We start from the raw sequence: 24,163 nt of genomic DNA, 5'->3' as shown, positions 1-24,163 counted from the left end.
TGCGCGGGCTCCCCCCAAGCCCCTGGGGGGGGGTATTAAATGCCGGAGGGCTGGCGGGGGCGGGGGGGGGGTCTATGTTGTGTAATGCTGACACCTACTGGCCGCCCCCAGCATTGCAGTAGGACGATGCAGGGGGGCAGTGCAGCTCCCCAGATGTGGCTCAGGCTACGTTCACGCTGCAGTTGTGTCTAGAAATAATTTATGCAATTTGCCCAATGTGTATATGAACCTCCCCAGTCCGGCACCCTCGGGCCCTGACCGGTGCCAGACGAAAGAATTTGCAGGACCACAGGAGGTCGATATTGCCTAGCTGCATTCCCAGCACTCCCACTGCTCACTTGGTGGTTCCGTTGGGTTCACTCCCTCTGGAGCACCTGGCGCTGCCCACGGTGGGCAGAGGGGACACTGGCTGACTGGGGACGTGGGAGCTGTTTCCTCCCTCCCCCCAGAGCCTGTCCCAGAGGTGAGCAAACCCTTCACCTCGACCCCACGTTCTGCCCCACCCATGAGCTGCCCCTCCCCCACCCGTCTCATATCCCCAACCGCTGGGAGTTTCTGCCCGGGGGCGGGGATGAAGCCCGTGGCGCCGGTGCAGGGAACAGGGACCCCCAGTACAAACACTGCGGGTCACTCCAGCCCTGTGAGCGCCCAGCCTGGCCCCAGCCCCAGAGTCCAGCCTTTGGAACGGGACCGAGACCCAGCGGCAGACCCTGCCCCCCGTTCCTGGCTGTGTGCAGCCCCGGTCTCAGCTCCTCGGGGCGGGGGAGAGCCGCTGCCCGCAGCCTCCCGTCGCAGCTCACAGAGCCGGACGGGACTCGGGAGGTCCCAGGGACCCGGCCCGGCCGTCTCGGCGGGGCGCAGCCCCAGCCCGGGCAGATCTGTGTGTGATCTCTGGGCCCCAGGCCCTCAGGGACTGAGCTCACAGCCCGGGGGGCAGCAGGCGAGCGCCGACCGCTGGGACCCGCAGGAGGGAACGAACCCGGCACCCGGGGGCTAAAGCCCGGGGCTGACCCGGGAGCCACAGGCCGCTGGCGGCCCCCCCGCCCGGCTGCAGAGCGGAGACTCCGCTCCCCGGTCACTGCGGGTCACGCACGTCCGTGTCCAGCCCAAAGCGGGCGGGGGGGGGGGGAGGACTTTCGCGGGACCCGCTGTCGGCGGCAGGACCAAGCGGGGCAGGTCCCGGCGCTCCCGGCAAGTCTCCCGCCGGCAGAAGCCGGGCCAATAAACGACGCGTCCCTCCGTCCGTCCCCCTTGTCTCTCAGCTGCCGCCCGTGGCACCGCCCCGGCTACAGCGACAGCGGGCACAGCCCTCCGGGCGGCAGTGGACCGCGGCCGGGGCCAGGGCCGGACACTGGTGCAGGCTGAGTCCTTTACTGCGCTGTTAGCCTGCCGCGCCCTGCAGAGCTACGGGATCTGCCCCTTTAAGGGATTTGGCGCGCTGTATGCTAATGTCACAGAGTCATCGCCAACCTCCCGCCCGCGGTGAAGTTCATTCCTTTCAACAGCAGCTGCAAGAGAGCTCTCAGGGCCTCGTCCAATCCGGGAGCACTATGCTAATATGGCCACGCCCCTGCAGGGAGTCAGCTGCCGCCTGGTTTTTTCGCGCGTTCATCATCATCATAACAGTATTCAGCTTACTGAAGGGAGGCTGCAAAGAGGCTGTTCACAGTCATCACGGATAGGAGAACATGGAACGATGGTCTTAAGTTGCGGTTGGGAAGGTCCAGGTTGAACATTAGCAAAAACCTTTTCACTAGGAGGGTGGTGAGGCATTGGAATGGTCTATGCAGGGAAGTAATGGAGTCTCCATCCCTGGAGGCGTTTGACTCTTGGCTCGACAGAGCCCTGGCTGGGCTGATCTGATGGGTTTTGTCCTGCCTTGGGAAGGGGGCTGGACTTGATGGGTTTTTAGGTCTCTTCCAGCTCGACTGTTCTATGGTTCTATGACCACACAGAAAACCACCACCACCTGAGAAAGGGGTTGGCTGGGGATGCCCCCTCTCTCCCACCCAGAACTATCCCAGCCCTGAGCATCCCACCTCCAGGTGCCCTTGGGGACAGCTGCAAATCCCGCCCCATAAGTTCATGCAGGGACACAGCTGGCTGTTCCCCTCCAACAGGGAGTGAGGAGAAAGTGCATATTTGCTGCATTCCTCTCCGGCTGGGCAGTGCAGAGGACCAAGGACCCTGGCCCTGCCCCAGGCGAGGGACATACACCACTCCCCTGCTTGTACCTGCTGGAGCTGCAGCACCCAAGCAGAGGTGCTTCTCACCTGGGCCCAAAGCTTCTGCGGTGAAAGGGGGCTAGGACAATGGACTCTCCCCAGAGTCCCCATGCACTGACCCCTCCTCTCCAGAGCCACCCAAGAGCAAAAACTCAAGTGAAGCATTTTCAGTTGAATTAAGAACAAAAGACACCCAAAATTAATGAAGTTCAGGTTCTGAACGAACTCCAGTTTGTCTAGTTCTTTTATAAAGGAGCAAGGGTCAATTCAGGGAATAAGTAGACTTTATTTTAGTTACTTGAATGGCTCCACAACACTACACCCTTGAGGAATGAGCAGCAGTGTGTTAGTTAACGGGGATCTCTGACTTTTTTTTGCCCAGTGGCCCAGCTTCAAACATAGCAACAGAGAAAGTTACTGGACTTCTCTCCTCTGTGAATTCACTATCATGTCCAAGTAGCCACTAAAGGTTACCCACGTCAGTGCAGTAATTGGGTTTCTCTCTTCTGTGAGCTCTCTGATGATTGACAAGGTTTGAGTGTTCCCTGAACTTGTCCCACACACAGAACAGCTGAAAGATTCCTCTCTGGTGTGGGTTCTCTGATCTGTAAGATTTTAGTGCTGACAAAAGCTTTTCCCACAGTCAGAGCAGTGGAAGGGTTTCTCTCCAGTGTGGGTTCTCCTATGTGTAACAAGGTTTGACCTTCGTCTGAACCTTTTCCCACAGTCAGAGCAGCCATAAGGTGTTTCTCCTGTGTGGATTCTGCAATGTCTTTTCAGACTTGAGGAGCATGAGAAGCTTTTCCCACAGTCAGAGCAGCTATAAGGAGTTTCTCCTGTGTGGATTCTCCAATGTCTTTTCAGACTTGAGGAGCATGAGAAGCTTTCCCCACAGTCAGAGCAGATGAAGGGTTTCTCTCCAGTGTGGGTTCTCCTATGTCTAACAAAGTCTGACCTCCGTCTGAACCTTTTCCCACAGTCAGGGCAGTTATAAGGTCTCTCTCCTGTGTGGATTCTGCAATGTCTTTTAAGACTTGAGGAGCGCGAGAAGCTTTTCCCACAGTCAGAGCAGTGGAAGGGTTTCTCTCCAGTGTGGGTTCTCCTATGTGCAACAAAGTCTGACCTCCGTCTGAACCTTCTCCCACACTCAGAGCAGCTAGAAGGTGTTTCTCCTATGTGGATTCTGAAATGTCTTCTAAGACTTGAGGACCATGAGAAGCTTTTCCCACACTCAAAGCAGTTTAAGGGTCTCTCTCCAGTGTGGGTTCTCCCATGTGAAACAAAGTCTGACCTCCGTCTGAACCTTTTCCCACACTCAGAGCAGCAATAAGGTGTTTCTCCCATGTGGATGCTGCAATGTCTTTTAAGACTTGAGGAGCATGAGAAACTTTTCCCACAGTCAGAGCAGTGGAAGGGTTTTTCTCCAGTGTGGATCCTCTGATGATGAATAAGACCAGAGTGCTGACGAAAGCATTTCCCACAGTCAGAGCAGCTGAAGGGTTTCTTTCCTGTATGGATTGTCCTATGCCTAACAAAGTCTGACTTCTGACTGAACCCTTTGCCACAGTCAGGGCAGTTATAAGGTATCTCTCCTGTATGGATTCTGCAATGTCTTTTAAGGCTTACGCGCCACAAGAAGCTTCTCCCACACTCAGAGCAGTGGAAGGGTTTTGCTCCTGTGTGGGTTCTCTGGTGATCAATAAGACCTGAGCGCAGCTGGAAGCTTCTCCCGCAGTCAGGGCAGGTATTGGGCTTCTCTCCTGTGCGGATGGTACAATGACTGTTAAGACTGAAGCTTTTCCCACAGGTTTTCTGTTGTTTGCTCTCTCTACTGTTTTTAACACCTCTGCTTCCATGGCTGGAGTTATCCTGCCCCTCCCCTGCATGGTTTCCCTGCTGCCTTTCTGGGCTACGCTGACTCTCACAGGTCTCTCTGGGCTCAGGGCTCTGAGAAACACGACCTTCAGAGCTTCCCAGGAACATCCCACAGGAGGCTACTTGCTCTGGTTCTTCCAGCTGAAGATTCTCCTCGTCATTCTTGAGCAGCATCACCTCACCTGCTGGGACACAGAGAGAACCAGACAGTGTCACTCCCTGTGCTGCGCTGAAAGGAAAACTCTGAAAGGGAACAGAAAAGGGGGAACGCAGCCAACAGCTGATGGAAAGATTGAAATAACATGAACTGAGCTGCTCCTCCGTCCTCACAACCCTTCCCAAGAGGAGGGACCCCAGCCCTGCTCCCACCCTCTAGCTAAGGCTGATGACAGGCTGAAGGCTCAGTCAGTCTGGATGAAAAGGCCCAAGTGACATGTAGGAGGACACAGAAATCGGTTTCTGAGTCACTTGAGCTGACTGCTCACCTGTGTGGGGGTCGCTGATGATCTCCCCTTTCCCAGCGCCCTGGAGATCTGGGACCCCCAGCTCCTCCCCTCGCTCCACCCAGGAGATCACATCAGCTTTGGGAACTGGAAATCCTGCTTGGGGAGCAATTAACCAAGTGCTGATCTTTTTCAGGAAGGTCCAGGCCATTACTTCTTCCAGCCCCAGGATCTGAGCCACCCACCCAGAGAGGCTCCTTCCCCACCCGGCACAGGCCGGGCTCTGGATGGAACAAGATCCCATGACACACACACACCTGGAGTACCGGTACCTCACCCCTGCCTCGGGAATGGCCCAGCTCATTCCTGGGGGAGCCGAGTGCTCTGCTGCACTCTCTAGGGTACAACTCAGCCTCCCTCTTGACCTGTTCCAACCCCCCCATCCCAGGGCAGGACAGGACCACTCAGCTCAAACAAGACACTTGATTTGGTGTTGTTTTTGTGGATAAAACTAACACAGCTACGCCCAATGCCTGGCATGAGGCAGGCCCTGAATTTAGCCACGTGGAGTGGGAACCCATCATACCCATGAAAAAACCTGCACAGATACAGACACCATCTTCCTCACCAAGTGCAAATGGATGGACGTCCCACCCAACGGGCTGAAGGTGAAACACTCACTGCAACCGACACACTGCACGGACTGTGTCGAGAGATTGGTCACACACTTCTACAGACCTGAGGAACCACCTGTTCAGCTTCCTGTGCAGCAAACAGGGAAACATCACAAGGAGCTCTCAAATCTGGAGCCTCTCCTAAAAAACAGCCTCCCACACAAATGTCCACGTGGCTGGACTTTACTGAAAGGAGACAGGAGAGTTACAACCCACACTGCTCTTCTCTACAGGACTGTAAACTCTCTAACCTCCTACTTGCCGCATGGGGCCACAGTAGTGGTACCCGTAACTCACCCGGCAACATTGTCTATCTATCCAACTACACACTCAGCCCGGCAGAGGAGTCTGTCCTATCTCGGGGACTCTCTTTGTGCCCCACCACCCCCACAAACATGACACAGTTCTGTGGGGATCTGGAACCCCACCCCAATTTTGCCAGGAATACTTTCCAGGAGCACTTTCTACAAGACTGTGAACAGCCCTACAGGCACCATCACACTTACAGCGCAAGAAGAAGAATTCTGTGTGGAATCCTTCCTGACAGTCAAAACGACAGACTGGATCGATACCTAGAGCGCTTTGCGCTTCTGTGCACAGGCAGAAATTGTGGCAAAGTGACATCGCTTGTCCCACGACCTCAGCCGTGCGGAATGCAATGTCACCCACAGCCTCAAACAGCTCTGGCTTTGTCATCCAACAGGCTGACAAAGGAGCTGCTGTTGTCATCATGAATAGGTCAGACCATGAAATGGAGACCCCCAAGCAGCTCTCCAATACCACCTTCTACAGGCTACTGTCCTCTGATCCCACTGAGCAGCACACACAGAAACTGCACCGTCTGCTCAAGACACTCCCGACAAAAGCGCAGGAACAGATCTGCACAGACACACCCCCAGAGCCCCAAGATCCATAAATCTCGACATTCTGGAGGCACCATCAGCTCAGGCATTGGCACTGTCATTGCAGCCTTGTCCAGCTATGGGGACTCTCGACTCAGACCGTATGTTACCAGCACTCCGAGCTATCTTTGAAACACCACCGACTTCCTCAGGAAACTCCTAGGCACTGGTGATCTTCCTGAAACCACCATCCTGGTCACCATGGATGTAGAGGTCCCTTACACAAAATACCCACGTGAAGATGGACTTCAAGCTGTGAGGAACAGTATCCCTGATGATGCCACAGCACAAGTGGTGGTGGAGCTTTGTGACTTTGTCCTCACCCACAAGTACTTCAGATGTGGGGACAATTTATACCTTCAAATCAGTGGCACTGCAATGGGCACCCGCCTGGCCCCACACTGTGCCGACATGTTTATGGCTGACCTGGAACAGCTTCCTCAGCTCTTGACCCCTGGCACCCTCCTCTACTTGAGCAACATTGACGACATCACCACCATCATCATCTGGACCCATGAGAAAGAGGCTCTTGAAGAGTTCACTGTGATTTCAACAGTTTCTACACCACCATCAACCTCAGCCTGGAACGGTCCACACAAGAGATCCACTTCCTGGACACTCCTGTGCACATAAGTGATGGTCAGATAAACACAACCCTATACCAGAAACCCAAGGACCGCTATGCTACCTCCATGCCTCCAGCTTCCATCCAGGGCACACTACATAGTAGTAGCATCCTTCAGTCTACGTAAACTATGGATCGCGCCCTTCGTAGTTCCGTTTGGCATCCTCATTTGCAGCGTCAGCTGTGACTGTGACAACCCACACGAGAGTGACAGTCCTTGCTGCATCTGTTGCATATGTAACGGGTGTCTGGCAGGTCCTTGCTGTGCTTTCTGTGGGCTCGCTTCTCCTTTGCTAGCTGTCTGATCCTCCACTCACCCTTCTGAAGGCCCTTGAAAAGTTCCTGCCTCCATCTGCTGCGATTGTCTCCCAGCTCCTCCCAGCTGTCTGGCTTGATGTCTACTTCCCTGAGGTCTCTCTTGCAAACATCTGTGTAGCGCAGCTGGGGGCATCCAGGAGGTCTTCTGCCAGAGGCTAGCTCGCCATACAGGATGTCTTTTGGGATCCTTCCATCGTTCATCCTGTGGGCGTGGCCAAGCCAGCGGAGCCGCTGCTGTCTGAGGAGGGTGTGCATGGTTGGGATTCCAGCTTGCTCAAGGACGGCGGTGTTGGACACTCTCTCCTTCCACGATATTCCAAGGATGCGCCTGAGGCAGCGCAAGTGGAAGACGTTCAGCCTCTTTTCCCGGCGGGAGTACAGGGCCCAAGTCTCGCTGCCGTAAAGGAGGGTGCTGAGGATGCAGGCTCTGTAGACTTGCATTTTGGTGTGAGTGTACAGCTTGTTGTTATTCCACACTCTCTCGCTGAGTCTGGACAGAGTTGTGGCTGCTTTACCGATCCTCTTACTTAGCTCAGTCTCCAAGGACAGGGTGTCAGTGATGGTGGAGCCGAGGTAAACGAACTTGTGGACGACCTCTAACATATAGTTGTCAATGCTGATTGATGGAGAAACAGCAACGTCCTGAGCAAGTACATTTGTCTTCTTTAGGCTGATGGAGAGCCCAAAGTCCTTGCACGCTTTGGAGAACCGATACAGCAGCTTCTGAAGCTGGTCTTCTGTGTGTGACATGACAGCAGCGTCATCTGCGAACAGCATATCTCTGATGAGGACTTCCTGCACCTTAGATTTAGCTTTGAGCCTTGCAAGATTAAACACTTTCCCATCAGATCTTGTGTGCAAAAAGATGCCCTCTTTTGAAGATCCAAAGGCACATTTAAGGAGGAGTGCGAAGAAGATCCCGAACAATGTCGGAGCAAGGACGGATCCTTGTTTGACGCCGCTCCTGATGCTGAAAGCATCCGATAATGTGCCATCGTATTGGACGGTTCCTCTCATGTCCTCGTGGCAAGACTAGATCATCTAGAGTAAGCGGGGCGGACATCCTATCTTGTGGAGCAGTTTGAACAGTCCATCCCTGCTGACCAAGTCGAAGGCCTTGGTTTGGTTGATGAAGGCAATATAGAGTGGCTTCCTCTGCTCCCTGCACTTCTCCTGCAGCTGCCTCAGAGAGAAGACCATGTCGACGGCAGATCTCGCTTCGCGGAATCCGCACTGTGATTCAGGATACACCCTCTCAGCAATCTTCTGGAGTCTGCCAAGGATGACGCGAGCCAACAGTTTTCCAGTGATGCTTAGGAGGGAGATTCCACGGTAATTGTTCCAGTCGCTTCTGTCTCCTTCATTCTTACACAAGGTTATGATGTTAGCGTCACGCATGTCCTGTGGAACCTCTCCCTCTCTCCAGCACAGGCACAGTTGCTCATGTAGGGGTTCCAGGAGAGTGTCTGTGGCACACTTGATCACCTCTGGTGGTACACCATCCTGGCCCGGGGCCTCTCCTACTGCAATGTTGTCGATGGCTTTCTTCAGTTCATCCACAGTTGGTTCCTGGTCCAGTTCATCCATTACTGGTAGGAGTTCAACGGCATCGAGGGCTGAGTTGACCACAATGTTCTCGCGTGAGTACAGCTCAGAGTAGTGCTTGACCCAGCGCTCCATCTGTTTGGCTTTGTCAGTGATGACTTCACCAGATTTGGATTTCAGAGGTGCCATCTTGTTCTGGGTGGGTCCTAATGCCTTCTTGATGCTCTCGTACATTCCCCTGAGGTTACCAAAGTCAGCACTGGCCTGGATGCTGCTGCATAGCTCAAGCCAGTAGTTGTTGGCACAGCGCCTGGCCGTCTGCTGTACTGTTTTTCTGGCTGCTCTGAGCGCTTGCAGGGTATTCTGGCTTGGCAACGTTTGTACTCCAGGAGCACAGCATGATTCCAGCCATCGAAAAAAAGTATCTCATCGGAGTTATCTTCGAACCTGACAATCTCTCCCACCATCGGAGGCAACCCCTGGTGCTCGTTCTCTACGCCAATCAAGCAAGAGCTTATAACCGGTATCTGTTACCTCCCGTGTTGGTTCAACACTGTTAGCGATGCTGGAGTACCTCTCCAGGCGCGAGCTTGGGCCATTATTGGGACCCTGGGCTGCCCAGACACCAGTGTTCCCCTCTCGGCTTTACTGATATAGTCCAAAAGAGAGGATAACGTCTACGTCTGGTACCAGCTCAGCTGCAGGAGTTGCCGGGTCAATGCCAGAAGTTGGCACAGAACCGCCTTAGGACTCCCCTCCGGATTTTCTGTCAGGGTTTACTCCCTTAGCCTTGCTCCTTTCCAGGATAACCCACAAGGCAGTGGGGCATGGAGAACGTGGGTACGGTCCCACTACCTCCTGCACCCCCCTGGCGCCACATGTCCCCAAAACGCCCCGTGACAACCACCTCGCCTCCCCAGGACCCTCCTCCCCACCCCTCTGCCTCTCATCGGCTACCATCACCCCCCAGATCCTCCCTCCCTGTCCCCTTTTACCTCATTCACTCCCATGCCTCCCAACTGCACCGCATTGCCCCTATCAGTTCTTGCTGCCCCCAGGTCCCCCCCCCTTCCCCTGGCCTCTCCGCACCTGGCCACATGCTGCTGCAGGCCCACGTCCTCCAGGAAGGCGCTGATCTCACAGCCCAGCCGCACCCTGGGTCCCAGCCAAAGCTACCAACTCTTCGTCTGGCTACGCCTGTCCCTGGAGCCCCACAGATCTGGTGCGGTGCGTGCATGCAGGGAGCACAGGACTGGGCCTGGAAGCCATGCAATCTGGGCCAGCACGCCGCAAGCAGCCTCCGTGGGTGCTGCCATCCTCACAGCCGTACCAGACGCCCCCAAACCACTTGCCCACCACTGACATCCCTTAATCTTGCCCCCCGCTCCTCATGCTGCAGCAGGTCCCTCAGCTCCAGCCAGCAGTTGGGGATGATGCTGCCTCTTACACCTGAAGTAGTAACTAGCTCCCTCGAAGCTCCCCCGCTAAACTCCCCTCTCAAAACTCCCTCCTGTTCGCATGCTCCCTGCTCGCTTGCCAGCAGGGCTTTAGAGCTCTGGCCTATCTGAGAGAGCCCCTCCCTCCGACTATCGCTCAGCCACTCAGCACGCAGCCTGAGCACGTGGCCTTTCAAACAAACACACAGACAGCTCAGCACTCCAAACACCAAACAGACAGACAAACCCAGGCCCAGAACCCCCAAACCCAGGCACCCACACACTCCGGAGAGCCACTTAGAGCCAAGCACTAAAGGTACAACCACATTTGCTCCAATCCCTCAGACAGAGACAAACACCTTCAAGACCGTTACCAGGCTCTCCTGAAACTACAATACCCACCTAAGGAAGTGAAGAAACAGATTGACAGAGCCAGATGTGTACCCAGAAGCCACCTGCTACAATACAGGCCCAGGAAAGAAAACAACAGAACACCACTGGCCATGGGGTACAGCCCCCAGCTAAAGCCTCTCCAGTGCAACATCAGGGACCTACAACCCATCCTGGACAACGATCCTTCGCTCTCACAGACCTTGGGAGGCAGGCGTGTCCTCGCCTACAGCCAGCCCACCAACCTGAAACAAATCCTCACCAGCAACTATAGACCACAACACTGTAAATCACAAACCACACCCTTGCACAAACCTCCGTGCCATCTCTACCCACCAATGACACTACCACACCTGCTTAACCCAGGGTTGAGAGTTCAATCCTTGACGAGGCCATTTAGGGATTGGGGCAAACAGATGCCAGGGATGATGCTTGGTCCTGGCAAGAGGGCAGGGGACTGGACTAGATGATCTCTCGAGGTCCCCTGCAGTTCTAGGAGATGTGTATCTCCACTTATATTCTAATTTTATTTTAACCAGCGGAGCTTATTCGCCTGCACATCTAAACTGGACAGTCTCCATGTCAAAGAATAAATGGATGCAAATCAGATACCAGGAACGGTAACATACAAAACCTCCCGGGATGCTCAGGAGCAGATTTAAAAGTAGCCATCCTGCAACGTGAAAATGTCGAAAGCAGACCTCAAAGAGCAACTGCAGAGCTACAATTCATTTGCAAATGTGACACCACCCATTTAGGATTGAACACAGACCAGGAAGGGCTGGCCAAGTACAAAAGCAGTTTCTCTGCTCTGGCTGTTCACACCGCCCCATCAGCTGCTGGAAGTGGGCCACATCCTCCATGACTGAATTGCTCTCATAAACTCCAGCCTTCTTCTTGACTGGGACTCCCTCCTTTTCTTGTGCCTGTATATTTCTCCTGGCCTCTGGAAATTCTGCACCAGGCACCTGACAAATTCGGCCTTTGCCCACAAAAGCTGATGCTCCAGAAAATCTGTTAGTTTTTAAGGTGCCACAGGACTTCTGTATTTTTGCTCGACTCAAAACGTGAGCTCTGTGAGGGCTGGCAGGGCCAAAACCGAGGCCCCCAGGCAGGGCTCAGACTGCAGCTGCCACATGGCAGGTCACTGTAACTTGTGGAGAAAGGCTCTGGCAGAGCTCTGGCTCCACAAGGGCTCTGTCCACAAAGCTCCTGGCTGGGGCCTGGATCCTCCAGCTCTTTGGCTCTGATGCGCTACTTGAACCAGCAGGAGGCAGAGGAAGTTGTCTGAGCAGTGAGGTGAGTCCTGGGCTGGCTGCTTCAGACACTGCCCAGGCTCCTGCTCTGCGACCCCTGCCTGCCTGTGATTGGGTGGGCCCTGCCAGCGACCCACAAGAGCTGCTGCTCCTGCAGCCAACCATGGCGGTGTGTGGCTGTGCTGCTCTCTGGGGGATGTGGCTGTTGTTGCAGTTGGGCTCCCCCTCGACTGCCTCTGTTCTACTCTGCCAGCAGCAGCTTCTCTGTGTGGTTTACCACTTTCCTCCTGCATCACGGGCTTGTTGCTGACTCACTTTCCAGCCGCACGTGGTGCATTTCGCTCAGTGCGGGAAGGAGACTGGCAGAAGTGCGGCTGGAAGGTGTTACTTGCAGCCCCCGTCTCTGCCTCCCCCACAAACTCCTGCTGAGATTCTGGCTGCACTTTTGCCTTCACAGTTTTACAACTCACTGCCCAGGTTTGGCCCCACCAGGTGTCACATGACCTTGCTGGGCACCTCCCAACCATCTTCATAAGCCCCACTATCAATGCAGGCCAAGGACACTGGATGAGGTGTGTTATGAGACCTACGGGGAGTGACATTGCATCCAAACTGGGGCACACATTTCTCATAACCTGTTTGCCCTGTATCTGGTACCCACCAGTGACTCCTGAGAAAGCAAACTACTGTCCATGGGAGAGCTGGTGCGTCTGTCTTGGAGTTTGTGTTTGATTGTTCAAGAACTTCCCCTAAACAGTAAGAGGTAGAAGGGGTGCAGCACGCTGGCCCCAGGGGTACCCTGCAGGCACGAAGAGCCCCTGGACCCAGCCCCACAGCTATGGTACCTGCCATTCCTTCCTGCCCCCCTCCACTCACAACTCCAGCCAAGGCAGATGGTGGGAGGCACACGGAGACCTGGGGTGTGGGAAGAGCAGCACTACTGCCATGTCCCTGAACCTGCTTCCCCTGGGAGGGATCATGGAGAGGACAGTCTCTCACAGGGGAACCAGTGATTCCTGGGGCTCACACCCCTGACACTGGGGACAGGGGCAAGGAGGGACCCTGAACCAAACCCAACCCAGCCGTTCCGGAGCCCACACAGCTTCTGACACCCCCGGAGACAGGACTCCTCACCCAGCCAGCGCACGGTCTGGTAATTCTCCTGCATCACCTCCCTGTAGAGGGCTCTCTGCCCCGGGGCCAGCAGCCCCCATTCCTCCTCCGAGAAACACACAGCCACCTCCTCCAAGGTCACTGGCTCTGCCGCTGCCATGTCCTCGTTCTGTCTCTGCAGGGCCGGGGCTGCTCTGGAGCCAGACATGGGGGCTCTGCGCCTGGCAGGGGAGAAGGGCAATGGAGACACTTCAGACGGGGCTGGAAGCCGCTCCGCACCCCCGGCTCCCCACACTCGCTCCCTGGGGTAGACGTGCTGCACATTGACATTTGGCCAAATACTCTGGTCTCACAGAACCACCTTGCACAAGTCAGATCCCAAATCCGTCCTCGTTTCTCTCCGAACACGGCCTGAGCTCCAGCACTGCTGCGCACTGGAGTGTCCCCCACGGAAACGTCACGTGGTTAGTGACACAACACGGGGAGGGGGGGGGCCGCGCGGGCAGCAGGACAAGGCGGAACTGCCGGAGAACGGGGCGGCCCGGCCGGGACCAAGGGGAAGCCCCGCATGGAGGGTTCGAGAGACAAACGGGGGGGGGGGGGGGGAGGAGGAGGAGTCACTTCCCGGACGGGCCCCGCCTCACCTGGCGGCGGCAGCGCGTGACCCAACGGAGCGGCCGCAGGACGTTCCCGCCGGACCCCGGTTTACTCCTCCGCTGCCGGAGCCGCACACGCGGCCGGCGAGTCCCAGCGCGGTTCCCCCGGACCCCGCCCGCCTCCCGCAGGGGCTGCGCCGGCCGGGCTGAGCGCGGGGGCGGGGCCGGGGAGGGGAAGTGACGTAATCGGCAGACATTGGAGGGGGAACGATGGACGGGGGAGAAACCCCCCGGCTCCCGGGAGGAGGTTGGGACCGGACCTGGTGCCGCTGCTGCCCCCGGGGCACGTGGGGGCGGGGCTGAGCGGCGGCTGCTCCCGCTGGGGCTCGGCTGGGTCGGGTCAGAGCTGCAATACCGGGGGCGGGAGGGTCGCTGCGGGTGGGACCGGCCGGGGGGGAGGGGCAGCGCCGGACTCTGCTCAAACCCACCCACCGCGGGCGGGGCCGCTCCAGGGCTGCCTGGAACGTTCTCGGGGGGGCCGCGCGTGGGTGCGGGAACAAACCCCCGCCCCCGCTCCCGCTCCCCGGGAGAGGCGGGAACCAGACCGACCTCGGGCTCCGCCGCCATGGGGGAGGACGGGGCGCACCGCACTGGGAGGGGGGAGGGGCGTTTTTCTCCCCTCAGCACAACCCCCCCCACCACAGACCCCCCGCCCGGCGAGTCCCTCAGCAGCGCCTCCGCCGGTGAATGACCCCGCCTGGGGGGAACCCCACCCAGCCCCTCCCTCACCCCGCGCGGGCTCGGCCCTGGGGCCCAACCGACACCCCCAGCGCTGCGGCAGCGCCTCACCAACCAGCGTCGTAGGCTGCAGATCAGTCCCGCGCGCCTTCGGATTGCGCCCCCGGCGTTCCGCCATGGGCTGTCCTCCTGCCTCCTCGATCCGCCATTGGTCAGTAGGATAACCAATCCCCTTCTGACTTTGACCAGTCTTTTGAGTGCTCCCTGCCATTGGTCCGCCGTTCTGTTTCCGCGCTCTGTGACAAGTTGTCAATCCAGGCAATCCTCACGGCCATTGGCGAGCGCGAGCCAATCCCATTTCCTCATTGGCCAAAAAACCGTAACCTGTCTCGCTATTGGCCATTACACACAAGAGTCCGCCTTCTTCTCAGCCGCTGCTCAATCCCTGGAGGGACCCTTTTGCGGGCGCCGCGAGCCCAGGCTCAAGACAGGTTTGGGTGGGGCTGTGAGATTTCTGGGTGGGGACATAGACTGTGGGCTGGGCCGGGCTCAGGACAGGTTTGGGGCGGGGCTGTGAGAGCTCGGTGGGGACACAGGCTGTGGGCGGGGCTGGGCTCAGGACAGGTTTGGGACGGGGCTATGAGATTTCTGGGTGGGCACACAGGCTGTGGGCGGGGCCGGGCTCAGGACAGGTTAGGGGGTGGGAGCTCCGGGAGTCCTGTGATTTCTAGTCATTTCCTTTCCCAGCTGGGAGCTTGTGTGGGGCTTGTCCGGCCACGGCGTTGCCGGAATTTCCATGTGTGCGATTCCCGGACGGCCACTTGTGGGACCTGGTTGTGCTGGTGACTAGAAGACAACAGGCACCGTCCTGGGCACCTCAGAGACTAAGAGAGAATTTGGAGCAGGAGCTTTGGTGGCAAAGACCTGCCTCGTCAGGTGCATGAATGGCGGGGGGGGTACAGAAGGATTTAAAGGGGGGTCCTCGCAGCAGCCTCTCTGTTCATTCTGCCCCTGCCCAGCCCCACATCTGCCTCTCAGGGCCCCTCCTGCAGCCCCAGGAACTCATCTCTCTCCCGCTCCTGTCCCTGGGGCTGCAGGGAGGGAGGGGAAGGGGCATCCAGGGGTCACAGAGCTGAGCTCGGGGCTGGGGGTCCTCCAAGGTCACAGAGACTGAGGCTAGAGAGGCTGTTTTCAGGGACAGTCGGAGCTGGGAGCTTCGGTCCCACACACCCAGCCAGGGCCGGATTCTCCCCCCAGGGCCGGAGCTGGGGAGGCCCCGCAGCTCGCAGAGGCCCCAGAGGCGGCGGAGGGGGGAGGGGGGCTCGCGGGGAGGCAGCAGCCGGGCACGGGGAGGTCGCTGTCACCTGGGCCGGGGCGATGGCGCCGCTCCCCGCCCCCCCGGCAGGAGCGTTTAGCGCCCACGAGACAGCACAGAACCGCCCCCACCGGAGAGGGCGCGCGCGGAAGGACCACAGCCCCCTTCCCACCCGCTCGGCCCGGCCGGGGGCAGCTGCACCCGCACGTGGGGCCCCGCTCGCGCACCCAGCACTCCGCACGCGCCCGGCAGGGCGGGTTACCCAGAAGTGCCCCCCGCGCCCCTCCCCTGGGGCTGGGTCTGTTCCCCCTCCCGCGCCCACTGCGGCCCGAGCTCAGCCCCGGGGGGACCGAGCGCCCCCACACCATTATCCCGGGTCCGTGTCCCCCCCACGGGGTAAGTGACTCCCCCCAGAGCTTGTCCCGCCCCCCCCGGCTCTCCGCAGGGCTCCCTCTACCCCTCCCCCTCCGCCGGCCCGGGACCCCGACACTCACTGCCGGGCGGGGCTGTACGAAACACCCCCGCGCAGTTCGGGCTATGCCCCGCCCCCCATAGCGAACATGCGCAGTGAGCGCGGTGGGAGCTCCTGCCCAGACTGACCCTGCCGGGGCTGTGGCAGCCGCTGCCCGCTCGGCGCGCACGTGACAAAGCGCTGCGGGGGGGGGGGGTCAGTGCCCCCTCGAGTCCCAGGGGGGGAGTCCCCAGGGGGTGAGCCCCGCCCCCCCCGCGCGCTCAGAGGGCGGGACAGGGCTGTTGTCACCCGCGCCCGGCCCGGCCTTGCATCGGGTGTGTGCGGTGTCCTGCCCCTCCCCCCGCAGCGCCCCGCCCAGCCCCGCCCGTCGGTGTGACACTGTCACACCCGCTACACACCCGCCACGTGCACGTCACGTGTTCCCGTTGCATCCCCGGGGCGCCCAGCGCCGCCTCCCCCGGGCGGCACCGCACAGCACCAGGGCCGGGGGACGCGGCCACAACGGCGCTGCCGTCCCGCTGCCACCGCCGCCCTGCGCTGCACCTGGGCCGGGCTGGGCTGGGACCCAGCCGTTGCCTGCGGGGAGCGCTCCGGCACTGCCACGTGTCCTGAGCCCATGAGTGAGTGACCAGGGGGCTGGGCTGCGCAGGAAGGGCCGTGCAGAGCTCAGTGTGTGGGGCTGTGAAATGGGTGTCTGGTTCAGAGGCTGGCTTTAGGATGGGGGGGAGGGGCAGTGCAGCGGGGTTGGGAGGGGCGGGGTGTCTATTTCCATCTCCCAAAGGAGGGTGACATCTCATGGGTACATTATTGTAGGAGCAGAGGGAGATCTCGCGGTTGAAGCAGGGGCAGGGCTGGGCACCAGGACTCCTGGGTTCTCTTCTCAGCTCTGGGAGGTGTAGCCAGACATGAACCCCCTATTTGGCCTTTTCTTCCTCTTCCCCGCCCCCCCACTGGGAGAGACAGAGAGAGAAATAAACAGGGGAGACAGGCGGCCTTTGATGTCCTGGGAACACAGGTGTGCTGTCTCACCCAGCCTCTCTGCTATACACAAAAACCAGACACTGGATGGGCTAGCTAATGGCCGCCCTTCTGGCTGATCTCGGTAATTGACACACCTTGATCACTTCCCCAGCCTTGATCACTTCCCCAGGAAGATTGGGGAACCCCGCCCACCACCTCCAAAAGTGCCCAATTGTCCACAATTCACAGGTGCAAACTGAGCCTTGCACCTTCCCTGGGAAACCTGGGGTTCAAACGCTCTCCTCCCAATTGGCCACTTGAGACCAGGAAGAAGCCTACGTGCCAGAAGGGGTATAAAGGGGGTTGGCAACCACCCCCACTTTGAGTTTCAATCACCTACAGCTGCTGGCCAGGTCTGGAACTAACTCCCGAGACTGGGGATGCCTGGTTCGTATCTACTTCTTCCCGAGGGATTGAGAGAATTTGGGTCACACTGGATCTAGGAGGCAGGGGTAAGAATTACAGCTGTATTGCACTTCTTTCCTATAGGAATTGGGGGAAAGACTCTGGTTCCACCAGGTCTCAGAGGCAGGGGTGAAAATCACACCTGCAACTTGCCTTTCTTGTGTACACATTACTTGTATTAGTTTAAGCTAGCGAATTTGTCTAAAACTTTTCTTAAGTTAAATTGTGTTGTTTCCCCTTTAAAAACCGCGGGTACGAGCTGTTTTTGGGCTATAAACTGCTAAAACCATAAGCCTGTCACTCAGACCGCGGGAAGCCCTGACCTTATCTTTAAAACGCGTTTACCCCTTTGATCTATTACAACACTGCGATCCTCCGCTATCTTTTAGACAGAACTGTAGAAAATTTATCTTGCCTATCAAACCCCAGGGGGTCCTCGCCTTACCTGAACTGGCGAGCTGCGGTCAGCAATGACCTTCTGCAAATAGTAGTAACCACGAGTAAAATCATTCTCCTGTCACTCACTCGGCGGCCATCTTGGTTTCATTCATAAAGTGAGCGGTCAGTTTAAAACCCCCTTTCACACGCGGCAGCCGCTTCTGTTGTAAAATCGCTGCCAGCGGTTTCCTATTAACTGTTAGAAAAGTTATAAACAAACATTCACAATTGTGGTACTTGGATCACTTGTCTGAGTTATATTGTTTCCATCTGTGTAGAAATACAAAGTAACTGTTAAGGCCTCTAATAAGTGTAATTTTCCTCTTGCTGCTGTGCCCGAACTAAGCGCAAACCAAAGAACCCCGCCTGCCCTGGCTGCTCAGCGCAGCTGCTGGGGCGGCATCGCCCCCCCCCCTTTGCCCCTCCAGACCTTTAGCTGGCACCTGGGCACCGGCTCACAGAGCCGCGAGAGACCCCGGTGTGTGCGAACCCCCCGCCCCGCGGGACCGTCTCTCCGCGCGTCCCGCCCCCCCGGCACGTGCCCGCAGCCGGCGCGTCCCAGCCCGGCCCCTCGGGCCCCGGGGGAGGTGAAGCGCCGCTTCCCGCCGCCGCGGCTGAGGAGCCGCTGGAGCACGTGACACCCCCCCCGCCCCCCCCCCCAAGGCAGGAGCGTTTCGCGCCCAGGAGACGGGACAGAACCGCCCCCCCCCCCGCAGAGGGCGCCCGCGACCGGACCACACCCCCCTCCCCCCGCTGGGCCCGAGCTGAGCCCCGGGGGGACCGAGCGCCCCCCCCATTACCCCGGGTCCGTGTCCCCCCCACGGGTTGAGCGACCCCCCCCAATAACTTGTCCCGTCCCTCCCCCGGCCCGGGACCCCGACACTCACCGCCGGGCGGGGCTGTACGAAACACCCCCGCGCAGCTCGGGCTTTGCCCCGCCCCCCGTACCGCGCATGCGCAGTGAGCGCGGCGGGAGCTTCTGCGCGGACTGACCCTGCCGGGGCTGTGGCGACCGCTGCCCGCTCGGCGCCCACGTGACAAAGCGCTGCGGGAGGGGGGGGTCAGAGCCCCCTAGAGCCCCACGGGGGGGACAGTCCCCAGGGGGTGAGCCCCGCCCCCGCCGCGTGCGCGGCCCCGTCCGGGAGCCCCGCCCCCCAGCGCGCTCAGAGGGCGGGACAGGGCTGTTGTCACCCGCGTCCGGCCCGGCCCTGCAGCGGGTGTGTGCGGTGTCCTGCCCCGCCCCGCCCCGCCCGTCGGTGTGACACTGTCACACCCGGTAGACACCCGCCACGTGCACGTCACGTGTTCCCGGTGCAGCCCCGGGGCGCCCAGCGCCGCCTCCCACGGGCGGCACCGGACAGCACCAGGGCCGGGGGGCGCGGCCACAACGGCGCTGCCACCGCCGCCCTGCGCTGCACCTGGGCCGGGCCGGGCTGGGCTGGGACCCAGCCGCTGCCTGCGGGGAGCGCTCCGGCACTGCCACGTGTCCTGAGCCCATGAGTGAGTGACCAGGGGGCTGGGCTGGGCAGGAAGTGCCGTGCAGGGCTCAGTGTGTGGGGCTGTGAAATGGGTGTCTGGTTCAGAGGCTGGCTTTAGGATGGGGGGGAGGGGCAGTGCAGCGGGGTTGGGAGGGGCGGGGTGTCTATTTCCATCTCCCAAAGGAGGGTGACATCTCATGGGTACATTATTGTAGGAGCAGAGGGAGATCTCGCAGTTGAAGCAGGGGCAGGGCTGGGCACCAGGACTCCTGGGTTCTCTTCTCAGCTCTGGGAGGGCAGTGGGGTCGAGTGGTTTGAGCTCTGGCCTGCTCTCCCTCACTTCCCTGTCGCTCTGCGCCTCGGTTTCCCTTGGTGAGTGAGGACAGGTTCCCAGCAACCCGGGGAGCGGGGCAGTCCGGATAATTCACCGAGAGGGGCTTCATGCCACTATCGTGAGCATACTCAAGATACACCAAGGAGCATGGGGGTTACTGCAGCCCATTGGGCTGCCCCACAGCTCCGACAAGCTGCCTCAGAGCAAGTGAGGGGGAGACTTCCCCTTGACCGGCCAACGTGTGTCAAAATGTCGCCTGCCTCAGCTCCCCGAGGCCTGTGACAGACAACAAGAGCTGCGTTCCCCAGCACAGGCACCCCATGGGCCGGGTTTGCCCCTACGGAACCCCTCAGGGTAAACTGAGGTACAGGGAGGGAGTCGTGAGTAGCTTGAGCTGAGCTGGGGAAGCAGCGCTGTCTCCCACCTGCCCCTGCCTGCTCTCCAGCCCCGGCAGGCCCCTCATGCCCCGGCCGCCCCTTGCAAGGGAAGGGACACGACCCAACTGGATTTCTGGCCATGGAGCTCTGTGCTCCCACTGGAGATCCACCCAGTGGGACTCAGCCACTCATGTCCCTTTGAACACCCAGACCTGCTTCTTTGCCCTCTGGGGAAGGAGGGGGATGAAGGGGCTGGAGCACATGACCTATGAGGAGAAGCTGAGGGATTTGGGTTTATTTAGTTTCCTGAAGAGAAGACTGGGGAGCGATTTGATAGCAGCCTTCAACTACCCAAAGGGGATGCTCTGGGGGGGTTGATCCTGCTTTAGGCAGGGGGCTGGACTAGACGACCTCCTGAGGTCCCCTCCGGCCCTCGGATTCTGTGATTCTGATCTGTCTGCCTTTTCCAGATGGATTAGATCCTTTTCCAGTCGATTGATTCTCATCTGATTTTACCCGTTTTATCATCTTCAGCCCTCTCCTCCTGAGTAGAACACAGAGAATCCCTATTTATCGACCCTCCCGTAAGAGATGCCTGTGTCCAATCCACACGCTCCTCTGCGCCCGTCGGCTCCCCCCAGCCCTTTGCTTCAAAACTGCTCTGCGACATCTCAGTGTGAAGTGCCAGCAGCCTGGTTCCGTTTTGGGGTAGGTGGGGCCCATCCCCCCCGTACAGCCTCCCGCTTCTCCAAAAGTGTCCCCAGTTCCTAATGAATGTGAACCTCTCTGCCCGGCCCCATCCTCTCACCCCTGCGCTGAGACTCTGCAGTCCTCCCTGCTCACCTGGCCCTGCCCGTGGAAGTGGGAGCGTTTCAGAGAGCGCTGCCGTAGAGGGCCTGGATTACAATCGCTCCAGGATCGCTCCAGGTCTCTTCCAGTTCTGTGACCACCCCGGAGCGCTTGGGCGGCTGCCCAGGAAAGATTCAGGGCCACTCAGCTGGTTTGCAGAGCGCCCAGCGCTGGCAGCCTGTGTTTCTATTGCAGGCGCACAGCCACACAGGCTTTGGTGCACATAGACGTTTTATTCTGCCGCTGGAGGGGAACAATGGTGAGGAGGGAGAGGTCAGTGGTTAGAGCGTTGGCCTGGTAAACCCAGGGCTGTGGGATTAACCCTTCAGAAGGGCCTTCAAGGGTCTGGGGCAGGATAGATTGAAAAAACCCCAAAACTATCAGGCCTGGTGATGGGTGCTAGTAGTATAAGGGATCTACCATCAATCTTTAGCCACGCCCCTTTTCCTTTTAGCCACGCCCCTTTCACCAGAAGCCCCACCCCAGCCCTTTTAGCTCCGCCCATCCCTTTCACCAGAAGTCCCACCCCCTTAACCCTTTTGCCCCTCCTTCCTGTCACCAGAAGTTCCTCCCCAACTCCCTTAGGCCCGCCCCCTGTCACCGGAAGACGTGCCCTTCGGGGGTAGGAGTACATCTGGGTCAAGTGAGACTGGAAGGAAAGGGTGTCATGCGACCCCTCGAAGGACTCGCCCCTCCACCAATCGGAGCACAGCGCTACCCCCAGAAAGAGGCCATCTTCTTCCAAGAGCGCGTGTTTCAGAAATGTGCAAATGCTGAGCGGAAAGATGGACACTTTCACCACCCCTGCCAGGAGTTCGGACGTTGTTCATGTGCCGACGGGTCTCCGCCGCATGTGGAGAAAGCGCCGCATCCGCGGCAGCTGCGAGGGGGAGGCGGTAGCCGAGGGGAGCCCTTTGGCCTAACCCTTGTTGACGGATACACCGGAACCCGACCCCGAAACCCAACCGCTCTCGAGGCGGCCCGACAAGGTAGACGGCCTCTCTTTGTCCACCCCTCCGGAGGAAGGCGGCCGCAGGTTGAAGGAGTCAGACAAAGAGAACGGAAAAGAAGCCAAAGAGGTAAGAAACGAATGAGCGAGGTTGGGGGGTCGTGTAAAGGGATTTTGTAAAAACCTAAAAAGACCACAGGATCGTACATTATTTTCTTTCTGGGAATCTCTCCAGAGCTCGACAAGGTCTTCCTTGAGGACCCAGAGCCCCAGGACGACGTTGTGTCAGAGAACGAAGATGAAATGGGCCCACCTTGGTTTTGCTCAACACCGATACAAACCACTGAAGATGATGCGAAGGACGATGGCTACGAGGAATTTAGAAGGAGGCTTGGTATGGAAGTGGCTGAGCCAGTCCCATGTCATCAGCGTAAAAAAGGTCTGCCTTCGATTGTACGCATTGTTGTTTATGCCACACCCGCTCACGACACTGTTCTAAAGCACTGCCTCCGGGAAAAGCTTTTTGAAGACTGTGAGGGCTGTGTCATAGGTGCACCAGGCCAAAGGCACCAGGACTTGGTGGCCCCTTAGAGACTAACACAGATTTTGGAGCATATGCTTCAAAATGTCTCTCGAAAAAATTCTGTCTGAATTGTTATGGGCCTGGAGCTTCAGGCACCTCAGTCCCCTCCTTAATAGGGCCCTGGGCACGTCCAGCGCCCTCTCACCTGCAGCAGCTCCAGCGCCGGCTGCTGACACGTCCCCTCCAGCTGTGTGTTGAGGGCGCCAGTCCGGGAAATCTTCTCCCCCAGCTGGGTGGCATTTTCCTCCCCCCTCGGCCCGATCTCCTGGGCCAGCTCTCCCAGTCGTGCCAGCAGGAGGCGCTCTTGTTCAGCCAGGAACTCCCACGCCACCAGCTGCCTCTCCATGGCCGTCTGCCGCTGGGGTGCGCAGAGGGGCCGGGCTGGCCACGGGGAGAGGGATGCAGGACGTGGGCTGTTCCGCGCTGCCCGGGGCTTTTCATTCACAACTCAGCCAGGCCTAGCCAGCTAGCAGCCCGGAAAGAAGGCAGCCCCAGCGACTCCTGTGAGGAGCAGCGAACAGGAGCAGCTCACAGGCAGCTCGCCTTTGGGAGGAGCCACATACCTGTTTTCACCTTTCTTGCATGGGGTTTCTCTTGTGCCCTCCAAGGCGGCACTAGAAACAAATAAGGGATCTCTGTCAAGGGAGAAATGGAGAGTGACACGGCTGGGGAGAGCTCTGGTGTTGTGACCTGCGTGGCATGTGCTGTGTTTGTCTTCCTCCCGAATGATAGAAGGGATTTTCTCTGGCCCAAGGGTAAGCTGGGAGCCGTTTTAGAAGAGAAGGTGAAAGGACTTGAGGCACAAATCCCAACCCTCAGGTCCATCAGAGAAGGTGAAGACTTTCTGGACAGAAGGCAACAGATAATACTGCAGGTACAGCAGGCTGCCCAAAACAAGGAGGAGAACTGGAAGCGTGTTACCTCCAGGAGGAGGAGAAAACCAGTTCAAGCCTCTCCAATTGCCGTGGAGTTAAGTAGCTGCTTTCAGCCTCTCTCTGAAATCACAGAGCAGCAGCTTGGGCCTTGCAGAGCTGAAATCACAGGGTTGTGCCTCAGGGCAATCCCCAGCAGTGTGATTGCTCAGGGAGGGACGATGGCAGTGGATGAGAGCAGGGGGTTGCTGCCGAGGTGTGTGGTTGACACCGGTTCTGCGGTCCGGTGGTCTGATGGTGTGAAGAAGTGGGTCTGTCCCACCAAAGCTCACCTAATACATTACTTTGCTAGTCTTTAAAGTGCATGATGGGGTCAAATTTAGCTACGACAGATGAGGAAAGGGATCTTGGAGTTATAGTGGATAGTTCTCTGAAGACATCCACGCAGTGTGCAGCAGCAGTTAGTAAGGCAAATAGGATGTTAGGAATTATTAAAAAAGGGATCGATAATAAGACAAAAGATATCCTACTTCCCCTATATAAAACTATGGTACGCCCACATCGTGAGCACTGCGTGCAGCTGTGGTCTCCTCACCTCAGAAAAGATATATTGGCATTAGAAAAGGTTCAGAAAAGGGCGACTAAGATGATTAGGGGCTTGGAACGGGTCCCATATGGGGAGAGGCTAGAGAGACTGGGACTTTTCAGTTTGGAAAAGAGGCGATTGAGGGGCGATACGATAGAGGTATATAAAATCATGAATGGTGTGGAGAAAGTGAATATAGAAAAATTATTTACCTTTTCCCATAATACAAGAACTAGGGGACACCAAATGAAATTGATGGGTAGTAGGTTCAAAACTAATAAAAGGAAATTTTTCTTCACACAGCGCACAGTCAACCTGTGGAACTCCTTGCCCGAGGAGGCTGTGAAGG

General features: G+C 58.2%; 2 protein-coding genes across 2 annotated transcripts in view; one reads left to right on the top strand and one right to left on the bottom strand.

The window, feature by feature from the left end:
* The window catches only part of LOC142024971 (uncharacterized), a 34,784-nt gene extending 20,725 nt beyond the window's left edge, over positions 1 to 14,059 (bottom strand). Inside the window, exons 1-4 of the mRNA XM_075017369.1 lie at positions 13,447 to 14,059; positions 12,824 to 13,023; positions 2,852 to 4,285; positions 1,689 to 1,701 (exon numbers count right to left, since the gene is read on the bottom strand). Coding sequence (XP_074873470.1) covers positions 1,689 to 1,701; positions 2,852 to 4,285; positions 12,824 to 13,023; positions 13,447 to 13,655 — 1,856 coding nt within the window. The 5' untranslated portion in view covers positions 13,656 to 14,059. The remainder of the gene's footprint in view (positions 1 to 1,688; positions 1,702 to 2,851; positions 4,286 to 12,823; positions 13,024 to 13,446) is intronic.
* Positions 14,060 to 16,302: 2,243 nt separating this feature from the next.
* LOC142024918 (uncharacterized) lies at positions 16,303 to 22,515 on the top strand. Its single transcript, XM_075017265.1, has 4 exons — positions 16,303 to 17,395; positions 20,510 to 20,683; positions 21,387 to 21,903; positions 22,009 to 22,515. The coding sequence occupies exons 2-4, from the start codon at positions 20,567 to 20,569 to the stop codon at positions 22,362 to 22,364; spliced, it is 990 nt and encodes a 329-aa protein (XP_074873366.1). The 5' UTR covers positions 16,303 to 17,395; positions 20,510 to 20,566; the 3' UTR covers positions 22,365 to 22,515.
* Positions 22,516 to 24,163: the final 1,648 nt, after the last annotated feature.

This window comes from Carettochelys insculpta, chromosome 22 (assembly GCF_033958435.1).
Source record: "Carettochelys insculpta isolate YL-2023 chromosome 22, ASM3395843v1, whole genome shotgun sequence".
NCBI lineage: Eukaryota > Metazoa > Chordata > Testudines > Carettochelyidae > Carettochelys > Carettochelys insculpta.
The sequence above is the reverse complement of the archived record's forward strand: the minus strand, read 5'-3'. Positions and strand labels throughout refer to the sequence as shown.

What these genes read in the sequence shown, in the direction of transcription:
- LOC142024918 (XM_075017265.1), top strand. Translation starts at nt 20,567, where the DNA reads ATGCCTGTGTCCAATCCACACGCTCCTCTGCGCCCGTCGGCTCCCCCC. An exon ending in CAGCCTGGTTCCGTTTTGGG is followed by an intron (nt 20,684 to 21,386) that starts GTAGGTGGGGCC and finishes TCCTGTCACCAG; the next exon opens with AAGTTCCTCCCCAACTCCCT. An exon ending in ACGGAAAAGAAGCCAAAGAG is followed by an intron (nt 21,904 to 22,008) that starts GTAAGAAACGAA and finishes GAATCTCTCCAG; the next exon opens with AGCTCGACAAGGTCTTCCTT.